A 13,259-nucleotide genomic window follows, 5' to 3' on the forward strand; every position below is an offset into this window, starting at 1 on the left:
TATTTCTCAGAAGTCCAGGCCAAAGTAGACAGCCTTTGGTTCATCAAGTTCGCTGATGATTGCAAACTGGGAGCAATCATGGAGTCCCCCAAAAATGTCAACATATTACAAGAAGGGTTAGCACAAATGGTTGGTGCCAAAGCCATGGTCTAAAATTAAATGCAAAATATGCATTATTTCCTTTGGCAAAATGGAATTACCTACAAATTACAATACTGACAGCAGCCCCATGAGTTCCAACCCAGTGGTGCGAGACTTGGAAACACAGGTTGATAGCAATCTGAACTTTGACCACCAAGTCTCCACAGTGGTAACGAAAGCCTTCTATGTAGCACACCTCATAACCAAGGGCATAGCATTCAGGTCAAGGGATGTTATAACTCCAGTGTACTCAACCCTCATCAGACCATAAATTCTATAATGCATCCTTCTAGATGTACTCACCAGACACCTGCAGCAGATGGAGATACGTCAGAGATTTCTCACTAACAAAATACAGGGACTCCAAACCATGACCTACATGGACAGGCTGAAAGCCTGTCACTTTACTCTGTATCTTATAGGCTTGCTGAGAGGTTATTTGTGCCTGGCCTATAGGGCAATCTCCAACCTTGCCCTAATGGGAATGATGCACATCCACAGGTCAAATGACACAAGAGTCATTCATTCTAGAGATTTAAACCTAGCTTGTGACATTAACAGACCATGCTGCAGAGAAAGATACGTCTCCCAGAGACTGCCATTTCTCTGGAACAGACTTCCTATTCACATAAAACAGAGCTCCTCATTGACCCTATTCAAACAGACCCTATATAACTGGATGGAAGACCACAAATTCACCCAAGGGGTGGCACCCATGTCACTCATAGACACGGGTAGCTGCTGTTGATCACAGACCTGTTCTGTTCATAAATTTATTCTGCAAACTACCTAAAAAGAACAAATAGGGATACTTGGAATCAACATGGCTAGGCTTGTAAAGGCTCTTGGGCCACTAGCCTAGTAACCTCCTATGAACCTATGAACTATTGGTAACCAGTTTGGTGTTACTGCAAAAGAAAGTCAAAAGAGGGTTTTTTTTGCCATTAAATATAAAAATCCAAATGCCATATAAAGCATATAATAAGTAAGTCATGCATCTCATTAACAGAGACATTGGGAACCTCCAAACACTGGACCCTATCCAGTTTGGCTTTAATGGCAGATCATGCCTCCTAAACCTGGTGGACTTCTTTGAGACAGTTACCAAGGCTATAGATGAGGGAAAGGTGGTCCACACAGCCTACCTAGACCTTGCAAAGGCCTTCTATGTATTACAGACAAGCTCACCAGCCTGTACATAAACACCTATGTCATGAGATGGGTTGCCAACTGGCTCACGGACAGAATACACATGGTAAGAGTTGCATGAGCTAGGTCTGACTCTAAACCGGTTACAAGTGGCATTCCCCAGGGCTGAGCCCTAGGACCCCTCCTGTTCAGCATATACTTCTTAGAGGTACAGGCAAGCACAGGAGGACTATGACTGACCACGTTCGCTGACAACTGCAAACTAGGGGCTATAATTGACTCTCTGGCTGACACAAACATCCTCCAAAAGGGTCTCACTGAGACAGATACCTGATGTCAAAACCATGGCCTCAAGCTAAATGTCAAAAAGTGCATAGTTATCCCCTTTGGAAAAAACAAAGTACCCACAAACTACCACATACGTGGTAACCCCATAAATACGGAAGACGTAATAAGGGATCTGGGGACCCAAGTAGATAGTAACCTATCCTTTGATAATCACATTGCCAAAGTGGTTAGAAAATCCTTCTATGTGGCCCACCTAATCATAAAAGGGTTTGCATCCAGATCAAAAGAGGTCATTGTGCCCCTCTACACATCACTCATCAGACCCATCATAAAGTACAATGCCCCATTTGGGATGTACCCTACAAAACACCTGCAATAGCTGGAAAGACCACAGAAGTACCTCACCAAGAGGATCACTGGCCTCAAACATATGCGCTATGCAGCTCGACTGAAGAAACTCCAGCTGTACTTGGTTGCATACCGCCTACTCAGAGATGATCTCTGCCTGACATACAAGACCATGTCCAATCCAGAATTGATGGACATGCTCCACCTTAAGAAAACCAAATCCCCATGAGCCACAAGCTCTAGGGATCTAAACCTCACCACAACAATAAATAGGACATGCTGGAGGGATAGATTCCTGTCCCAGAGACTTCCCATGCTCTGGAACAAGATTCCAATCTACATTAGGCAGAGCTCCTTGCTAACCCTCTTTAAGAGAAACCTTGACGAGTGGATGGAAAAAAGAAAAGTTACCCCAGGGATCACTTCAATGGCTTTGCTGGACAGAGGCACAGGGAACTAATCTAAGGGGGTAGCAAAAGCCAACACATTCCAGCTAGGCTTATAAATGCCTTCGGGCAGATAGCCTAGTGCCTACCTATGAACCTATAAAAAAACACCTTTCTCTAGTAATGAATATTAGAAAAATATTAAATGAGAAATAATAATTAAATGAGAAATAGTATCCCAACACCCCTTTTTTATATAAATACAGAGGAAAATATGATCAAAGACCTAGCAAGTGTTAACCTACCAAAATACATAAACCCAGGCAAAGCTGTGTCTCCAAGTTTCCTTAGCACTGCATTTTTTCTTTTCTTCAACATGTATTCCACAAGTTCCATTTTTTCTCTGTTAAAACAACTATTCATGTATTTTTATTACCTATTCACTAGACAGCACATTTTCTTAAATGATTTCATTCTAACCAAATCATATTCTGGTCTTCTTTCATCACATCACCAAAATCCTTTTGCATACCTCCATGAAAATAAAAGTTATTGACTCTTGTTTGTCAGCACATTGCTACTTATAGCATACTTATTAGTATTCTGTTTCTATTGTATGCCATCTTTTACACCCACCCCCTCCTTCTAACAAACTATTAGCTGATGCCCCTTCAGGCTTGTTACACAATTCATGTGTTATGTTCACCTCTCCTGCTTCACAATGCTTCTAGACTCTAACACTATTACTGTGCACACCCCGTTTGCCCCACTGAATTAAGGCAATATCTATACTGTGTCTACCACACATGCCTAACAATGTCACCGAGTGTACACAAATATCATTGTTATGCATACTCCTTCACTAACACATGCATGTGTGCCTGGATATGATTAAATCAGTCTTTCTTGTAACTGTTCACACTTAACTCTTCTAATGTCTCCATACATCTCTACATAATGATATGCTGCTGACCTGTAGCATAAGCCATCTCAGTAATTATGGCTACATCTTATTCAAAAAGCTCTGCTAAGTATAATTCCGTTTTCCCATGCACGTTCTGACTTTGTAAAATGCTTCTTGAACTACATGTTGTGCCATATTTTTGCATCTGTAAATCTGTATTTTTTTTTGCATATCCTTGTATTTGTAAATGTGTTTTGTGCATTTCTTATGTGATCCTACTAACCTGGGCTGTGCCTGCAAACAGCCCATAGAGGACAGTGCAATACCCTGGTAATCAAATAGAAGTCATGGAGGCTATGGAGCCAATAACCTATAATTCACCACTATGCTGCTGTATGACAAAATGGCAAAATAGGTAGCATTTGATGCAGAAACTGCAGAGTGGCATTTACTGTTTTAATATTCGTTAAACAGAATGATGAACTGATCCAGAAGGACCCATTTTAGCAACTACCGAGGATAAAGACAAATGCAGTAGTAGACTAAATTAAATGTCCATAATCATTGTATAGATGATTAAGCAACATACAGGAAATACAGCATGATGGAACAAAACGTTACATCAAATGTAGCCACAAAAGCCTGAGCAGCAACAGTTGAGAACACAAAAGTAAATAGCAAACGTCTGTCCTTAAACTACCAAAAAGTCACTTGCTTTATTGCCTACAGCAGCAAGCACAGCAAGAATGGACAGATGACTATAGGCTAGTGCTTATTCCCTTTGGATGCATAGACAGATGAATAAAGACTAGAATTTCTCCCTCAGGTTGAATCAGATTTAAGCTGTGAATACTGAACTTGGTGTACAATAAACATGCAGCCTTAGACCAATAATGTATGGCGAGAGAACTGAAAGACAAACTCAAAAGCTGGTATGGCATCTTCTACTGTTAGTTATCAAACCTCTAAGAGCTACAATTTCCTAAGTATGTTAACCATACCTAGTGCTAAAAGATAAAAGATGGCAGTGGAAGTTCTCCTCCAACTCTTTCAGTATTTAAGAACCACAAGAATGCTACATGAAAGTAGCATTTTCTGACTGCAAGGTATAAGTTAGTACTCTAGCACAACGTGATGTCAATAAATGGAGAGAACGGCTGACTACTCTGTAACAGACTACAGGAAATGTCTTTTTAAATTGTTAGTTATACCAAGGTTCAAATTATAGCAAATTAAAGTTACTGCTCCTCTAACACGTACCTTTGACAATTATGTAGTGGCTTTGATGGATTACAATTAAAACTCTTGCTGCAAACTATACTTAATCATGTTGCACTTCATGGAATGCATGCTATGATCTCCATTTAACAGCATCAGCAAGTAAGTGACTGTGAGGGTACACACCATTATAAAGAAATGTCAGCATTTTATTGTTATGGAATCGATGATTACTTGCTATTTTCAATACAGGAAACAATTTTCTATGGTAGTCCACACTGGGGCCTATTAAGACTTATTAGGTACGTATAGAATATAATGTGAAGGATAAAACAGTACAACAATATTAAAAATATGGATTTTACAGAAAAAAATGAAAGATTTATGCTTGTGGTATAATCTACAACCCTTTTCAGCAATATAAAGCTTACCTCTTTTACAGTTTTGATTAGCAGATGATTAGAGAGTAGCTGTAAGAAACTGGACAGATTGAAAAAGGAGCAACCGTTTTTTACTGCAGACTTCTGTACTTTTGTTTTTTTTAAATTAACATTCATAAAAAAATATGAAGCCAAGCCACCAGAAACTAAAGGTATGCCCTAGCAGTTATTGTAGTGTCCTCTGAAATTCAAAATGTATGTGTATGTGTTTGTCTACACACAATAGACACACATGTCATTGTGTTGGTTTTAGGGTTAGAGGCGGTATAAGTGGGAGTTAGGGTTAGAGAGCAGGTTAGGCATGTATGCAATAGTGTCTTTTGTTTTCAGGTTTTTTTTTTTTCAGGATTTTTGGAGTTGTTTTTTTTGGGTTTTCAGGCTTTTGGTTTCAGGATTTTGATTTTCAGGCTTATAGTGTTTCAGGCTTCTGATAGGGAACCTTGTATACACACAGACACACACATAGTGAGACAAAGACACATGCATTTATATATTATATTGCTGTGTCCTGTAAAAGTGGTTTTAGATAATCAAACTGCTTTGGAAAATGTAGCACCCAAACTAAAATACTTCAAAGCAATGTCATACCTCACGTGGGTCCTGTTTATTTATTTATTTTGGGGGGGCATCAGGCTGAGCTAACAGCCATATCCCAGTCCCTTAAATTTAACATTTCATACTACAAAGCTTTTATCCAGGTCATGGTTGTGGAGCCAGAGCCTCGTCTAAGCATCTGACAAAAGCCCTCAGAAGCAGAGGTGGGGCATGCGGGCTCAGCAAAAAATGGATGCCAGCAAGGAACCACAGAACCAAGCCCTGAGGCAGCAACACTAACTTTTGCCTTCCCTTTTCTTTTTTCAGACTTAATTATGTAAGCATCCCCAATTTCAGATATAGTACTTGTTTTACATCCACTTTTCATGTGACACTGTAGTTTGGTATGTTATAGTATGACCTGTCAAGTTCCAACTAAGAGGTGAAAACTCAATAGTTGATGTGGCATCTTTTACTATTAGTTGCATTCCACTGAAGATTGTTTCACTGAAAAAGAAACTTAGAAGCCCTGGTGAAATGAAAGGCATTATCCTTGCACCTCTTCACTTATTCTCTGATTAGACAGCTTCACTGGAAGTCAACACATTTTGACAAAATGATCTGTCAGTTATTAGAAGTCTCAACAAATCCTACAAATCCTGTTCTACAAAGTATAGTATCCCACTACATTGTGCACATCTGTACTTTTGTCATTTGTCAAAAGCAAGCAGATACATGTTAATAAAAAAAAATCTCACTAGAAAAATGGTTTACTGGGGACAGCAAGATCAGGTTGTTGTCAGTCAGGTCTTGTGGTATCTTATCCCCTTAAAACAATAACCACTTGCAGTCATTTTACAGTTAGCTCAGTGTTTTGTTTTGTTTTTTTTTTTTTTTAATTGTTACTTGTTATTTGGCTCAGTTACTATCACATGGGCCAATTAATAAATGCAAACAGTTTATACTACTTTGCTTAACGAACACTTTTCCGGTGAAAATTTTGTATAAAAAAAAAACACAACAAAATTCCTGATTACAGTATTCATTTATCACACGTATTATTGAGCTACACACATCAACTTTTTTTAGAAGTGACTGAAGTTCAGCATGCCAATGTATGTACAGCCTGTCCTGGAACCACAGTTTTTTTTTAATGTGTACTTTTGATTCAGTGTGTGCAGTAATCTGTTATTCCTCTATTACTTTCAGAGTTTTGCTTAAACAGCCCAACAAATTATTTTAAGCTATTTCTTTATATGACGATATAACTTCTTATGAATAAAAAAATGCATCTGTTAAATTATTTACTACACCTGAACTTTAAAAGTGGAAGGAGCATTAGCAAATACATAAAAAATATCAGCTTCAAAAAGGGATAGAAAAATATAGTACAAGATAATTATGTCTTCTGGCACAAAGGTCAAGTGATGAACACACTGGAGCTGAGAGATTGTACAGATGTTTTTGTTGTGCTGTGTAAATCAGTCAAGTTTTGTAGTGCCTGATTAAGACTTACCTGTCATTGGGCAAGTGGCTTATTTGTACTAATTTAATGTGTTGCAGGATACTTAAACCAGTTATATGACGCATCCTTTCTTCCCATCATACATTTTGCTGTTTGGATCATCAGATTCAGAATGGGAACATCTATCTTGGAGTTTCTTGTGATATTAGCAATCATGTGGGTCACAGGTAAGAGAATACCATATGTCAAAACATCCAAGTTTCTCTAATAAATGTTCTCCCTATTTCCGCAGTGTACAGGAATACAGAAAATGAACTTTATGTAAATTTTCAGAATGCAGCATTTCACATCAGAATACATTTTTCTTTTTACTTTAAGGAAGTTTATAGTTCTTAGGCAGCTCAATAGGCACAGTCAAATGTTGCTGTAAAGAGTGTGGGTAACTGGATTAATCAGCAAGTGGCGAGAAATAGTTGTGATGGAAAATCTGGGTCCATACCTGTCAACCTCTTAGGGCAAGAACTCTGGACAAAGCCATGAATAAAAGTGGGACAAAGGCCCAAAATATGGACAATTTTTAATATTGTTCTTACAAACTTAGAAAGTTGATAGAACTGATTTTGCATTAGCATGAATTTTCTGAAGGGTATGAAGTCTAAAACTCAAATGACTGCCATTATTTTCTAACTTCAGTCTTTAATGATTTGCCACTAATTTGCCAGAAAACCACAATTTTATGAAAAACAGACCAAAAATATGAGACAAAAAGCTGGACATTCTGTGAAAATCTATACAGTTAACAGGTATGCTTGGGTCTGTGAAGGATGATTTTCAGACTGAGGAAACAAAGCCTATGGAACTTTTAGACTACATGCAACAAATTTCAGTCAGCAAATTGCAACATTTATTTACTTTTTCTTTAAGCTTGTATACCCAGAAAAATGTCATTTGTCTGCATTTTCAGGCATAAGAAAATCCTGCATATATTATCATTCACAACTTTTCTGTCCTTCTTTCATAATCATTTATCCGTCTTTGTTTACGACTCACTACCTTTTTTGGCACTGTCTTAATGCTAGAAAATGTCAATAAGAAAAACTGCTTGCAGATTCTTTTATTCAATATGCATTAAGTGTCACTTTTCATTAAGCCTAAATTTGTTTTGATTGGTCCTTACTATAAAGGCTGGTGATTGGCATAATGGTTAAGGTGCTACAGACACAAGCTCAGGGTTTGGCTCTCAAATGGGATAATTAGCTAGGCTAAAAATGCCCTGCAAGCATAGTTATTCTAGTAGTAGCCTATGAAAAGTTCCCCTTACTTAGAGTACAGGGTTGGGAGTTGTTATCATGGCTAAGGTGTCTACCTCGCATACAGAAAGTAGTATTTGATTCTCAACTTTGAGCAAAACTGATTAGGCTTAAAATGGCCCACAAAGGTAACTATCTAGGTAAATGGCCTAGTACTTATCTAAGAAACAGCTGGAATTACATACTGCCAACTGCGTCACATTCATCAAGGTGGATTGGTGGTCACCATAATGTTAAGGTGTTTACCTCACAGACACAATTTAGAGAGTTTTACTAAATGCCAAGAAATTCATAATAGTATCCTTCGAGAAGTCAGCTACCCCTGGTAACTACCATTGTGACAACACTCTTGGACTTGGACACATGTAGACAGTAACCTAGCCATCATTTGTCTACAGAAGTTAGTAAACCATTCTATGTTGAGCAACTTATAAACAAAGCTACAGGCATCTAGGTCCAAGAAGATTGTTGTTCCACTATATTCAGTGTTCATTAGACTGATCATTGTGTACAGTGCTCCCTCCCCCTCTTTGGTATGTACCTAACCAGGCACATCCAACAACTGATATGTCCACAGAGGTTCCTCACTAAAAGAATACAGTGTGTAAGAAACATGTCCTATGCAGACCGCCTTAAAGCACTATTCCTGTGTTCTACAGGTTGTTGAAGGGAGATCTATGACTGGCATACAAGACATTCTGGGATCCCCACCGTGATGGGTCCCCTGCATATCTGCTAAACAAACAGCACTAGAATTACCTGTTCTGAAGTCTTAATCCTTGCCTGTGATATAAATAGAATCTGCCAGAGAGAAAGGTATGTATCCCAGAGGCTACCCCTTTTCTGGACCAGGGTCCCCATCCACGTGAAGCAGAGTTCCTCCCTAACTCAATTAAACTACAACTTGGACACTTGAATGGGGAACAGTAAATTCATCCCTGGTTTGGCACGTCTCTAATGAACACAGGCAGCCAGTTAATGTTTCATCTCCCAGATCCCTGTTTGTAAATGTTTAATCTTTCAAGCCCCTGCTTATATTTAATCATAGAAAGATAGGAGGCTACTAGGCTAATGGCCCTAGGGTGCTTACAAGCCTAGCCAAGAGTTTATCCACAAAAAAAGAACCCTCAGTCAGCCCCTGTTGCCCTGTCAATGAAGGCAAAAGGTGGAACCCTTGGGAAAATTTTGTTTTCCCATCCACTCATCAAGACTGCACTTGAAGAGGGTCAGTAAAGTACTCTGCTTGACATGCATGGAAAGTTTATTCCAGAGATGGGGCAGCCTCTGGGAGATAAACTTGTCTCTCCAGCAGGTTTTGTTGATGTCACACATTAGATTTAGGTCTGTGAAGTGGGTAAAGTGCGAGAAGTTAGATTTACAGATATGGAACATCTCTAGTTGGGCAGGATCAGATATTGTCTTGTAGGTGAGACACAGATCACCTCTGACCAACCTGTATGATACAGAGTGGAGTGATAGTGATTTGAGCCTGTCTGCATAAGACAGATGCTGGAGGCCATGGATTCTCTTTGTGAGGTATTTCTGTGGCTTTTCCAGTTGGTGCAAGTGTTTGGAGAGGTACATACCAAACGGGGCATTATACTTAATTATAGTCATAATGAGAGAGGAGTGCAGAGAGGTAATAACCTTGTTTTTTCTGGATGCAATCCCTTTACTTATGAGATGAACCAGTAAAAGGCTTTTCTGACCATTACTGCCACATGATGGTTGAATGTGAGATTGTCAACCTGAGTACCCAAGTCTCTCACCACAGGTTGTGTGCTTAAGGGATTGTCGTTGATGTGTCGTGTTTTTGCTGAATGGTATGATAATTCATTTTTTTGCATTTAACTTAAGGTCTTGACTTTGGCACCAGTTATCTGTAGCTGTGAGACCCTCTTGCAGTATGTTATCATCATATGGGGAGTCAATGACAGCACCCAGCTTACAGCCATCAGCAAACTTGGTCAGTCACAGGTCTTTTGTCTTTGCCTGGATCTCTGAGAAGTAGATGCCAAACAGTAGGGCTCCCAGGACAATCAAGAATAATCAAGGGTACCTGAAATTGTCAGGGATACTGAATGCATAGCTAGGCTTAAAAAGGATCCAAGTGGTCCTTAACCTAGTACACACCATTGAACCTATGAATTAGTTGTGGCATAAGTTGTACTCACCGTAACTATGCATCTGTTTTGTCCATTTTCATTCTTCTTTAACAATTAGGGTATCGGATCTGTCTTGGCTACATAAACTAGACTCTCTTATCCAACTCATGAGCTTCTCTCTCTACCTGTAATGCCCCAGTCAACTAGCTATACCTCAGAGTTTGAGTTTGCTGCCTTATAAGCCCTCAACATAGTCAAAGAAAAATAGAAATAGCAGAGCTGGGCTCATACCTGTAACAAGTTCCACAATATCTACAAGGTCACTCCAGAAGAGGAAATGAAGGAGGAAGGAGGGCAGAAAGTGAGGAAGAATGAAAATGGACAACACAGATGCATAGTTAATGGTAATTTTGTAACTTCAATATCTGATGTTATCTTTTTCATTTGTTCTTCAACAATTGGGAGAGAGTACCCAGCTACGTGAGTCTTGAGTGAACATTATGGAAAGATATCCTAGAGTACTGCAGAACCAAAAGCAGGTCTGCTTTTGGATATCAAATCTAGTTTGTAATGAGCAATAAAGATATAAGGGTTAAACAGGGTTGCCAGACGTCCCTATTTGGGTGGGACTGTCCTGAGATCAGCAGCCTGATCCCGAGTCCCGCCCTGCCAGTTTAAATCCCGGTTAGCCTCCGCTTTGTTTGTTTTGTTTTGTTTTTTTTGACTGGTCTGTATACCTGGCATACGGGCCAATCAAAAATTGCTAAACACAGAGCTTCTTGTGTTCCGCATTAAACACGAGAAGCTCTGTGTTTAGCGATTTTTGATTGGTCCATATGCTGGTATACGAACCAATCAAAAATCGCTAAACACGGAGCTACTTGTGTTGAATGCAAAACTGCAATGCATTAAACATGAGAAGCTCCATGTTTAGTGCAGAGCTACTGTTCTTTAATGTGGAACTGTGTTCTGCATTAAAGACCTTTTTTTTTTTGGTCTTCACTTGCCATGAAAGACCTTTTTTTTTTTTTTTGGTCTTCACTTGCCGTGAGAGACCTTTTTTTTTTCTTGTCCCTACCTGGGAGGCTGGAAATCTGGCAACCCTGGGGTTAAACCAGGTTAACTGTGGCACAAATCTCATTAATAGAATTTCTTGACCAAAAGGCAGAAGAGTTAGCCATGGATCTAGTACAATGTGCTTTAGGAGATTTTGGTAGGGAGACCTCGCTGAGTGTAAACAAAGGAAGTGCAATCAGTAATCCATTTAGCCAGAGTTATTTTAGAAACGGGGGATCCAATCTGTTCAGGGAGAAGGAGACAAGGTTGCTCTGACTTCCTGAACTCCTTTGTTCTATGGAGATAAAAACGTAGTTGCCTACGTACATCTACAAGGGTTAGCATGTACTCTCCTTTGCTAGCAAAATTGGGAAAGAAGGCAGACAAGTTAATGGCTTGATTGACATTTGTTTTGGATGGTGCTTTGGACAAAAAAAAGAGATATTTGCTCATAAGGTGACCCTGTCTTTGTGAAAAATAAAGTAAAGAAGAGAGCCTGAAGTTCGGAAACTCATCTTGCAGATGTAATGGCTACCAAAAAGCTGTTTTCCATCACAAAAAATTTAAATCAGACTTAGATGATGGTTCAAAAGGTTTCTGAGTTAACCCTTGCATCACGAGTGTCAAATCCCAAGGTAGTTATGAGTCCTTCACTGGGATCCTAATTAAGAAGGTACCTTTAAGAAAAGCCTTGCAAAACTTTGAAGAAGCTAATGAGGAAGTATTTTCTCCAGAGTGAAAATAAGATATGGCCACCAACTGTACTTTGATAGTAGACAAACTCTCTCCCTCTTGAAAAATATGCTAAGAATTCTAGGACTGCAGAGACAGGAGCAGTGAAGGCATCTAGTTCCCTCTGAAGAGCCTAAATAGAGAATCTTTTACATTTACTTTTGTAAATCTTTCTTGCAGAGGCCCTGTGGTATGATAGAAGTATCTGTCAGACTGGAGAGGAAAGCCTGGGCCATCTATCTATCAGTGAATTGTAGAAACTGTGTGATCAACTTGAGGCCTGGGATGCTCAGATGATCCATCCTGGACAGATTCAAAAGCAAGTGTAAACTGAAGTCAGTACCCATGGAGGATAATGAAGATGAGACCAAAGGAAGGGGAACCACACTTGACAAGCCCAAAATGGGGCAATGAAGGCGACACTGCTCTTCAACTGAAGTACATTCTTTAAGAATTTGGAGAACAGAGGTATTGGGGGTAAAACAAATGAGACCTGTGGGCCAAAGAAACTAAAGCATCGCTTGGTGACTCCCCTCAGGGGGGATTAGGGCAAAGAACCTGCTGCAGTTGCTGTTGCAGGGAGAGACAAAGAGGTCCCTGCAAGGGTGGCCCTAATGATGGAAAATCCTCTCTGCCACTAAATGAATGAGAGACCACTAGTGAGGCATCAAAAGAGACTGAGTTTGCCTGCCAAAACATTTTGAGTTCCTCAGTATGTGCCTAGCCACTAGGAAGCAGTTGGAAGAGACAGCCCACTGCCACACTCTCATAGCCTCTTGACAAAGGGGTAAGAACCAGTTCCTCCTTGTTTGTTGATGTACCAGAGCATAGATACGTTGTTGGTTTGTTCAGCAATAGTCCACAGAGGAAAACTGTGTTGAAATGCCTGCAACACAAGTAGGACTGCTATAATCTCTATGACACTGATATGCAAGTTGGTCTTTTCAGGGGACCATATGCCTTGGACCTTCCATCCAAAGAAATGCCCCTACCTCATCTCATTTGGAGTAATCCATGATCACTGTGGCTACTGTAGGAGAAAGAATAAAAGAACGTCCTAGAGAAACTTTGTCCGACTAGATCTACCAACAAAGAGAGGTCATTGTTCCCCTCTACTCATCACTCATTAGACCCATTATAGAGTACAATGCCCCTTTTGGTATGTAACTCACAAGACATCTAC

At 39.6% G+C, this 13,259-nt stretch overlaps 1 protein-coding gene across 2 annotated transcripts in view; it reads left to right on the plus strand.

The window, feature by feature from the left end:
• CNTN2 (contactin 2) overlaps window positions 1–13,259 on the plus strand; it is a 907,647-nt gene that overhangs the window by 417,073 nt on the left and 477,315 nt on the right. For both annotated transcript variants that reach the window (XM_044076798.1, XM_044076799.1), the window contains one exon: window positions 6,972–7,100. In XM_044076798.1, the coding sequence (XP_043932733.1) occupies window positions 7,046–7,100 (55 nt within the window). In that variant the 5' untranslated portion in view covers window positions 6,972–7,045. The remainder of the gene's footprint in view (window positions 1–6,971; window positions 7,101–13,259) is intronic.

This window comes from Protopterus annectens, chromosome 7.part0, assembly GCF_019279795.1.
Source record: "Protopterus annectens isolate FY-2018-M chromosome 7.part0, PAN1.0, whole genome shotgun sequence".
Taxonomy (NCBI): Eukaryota; Metazoa; Chordata; order Ceratodontiformes; family Protopteridae; genus Protopterus; species Protopterus annectens.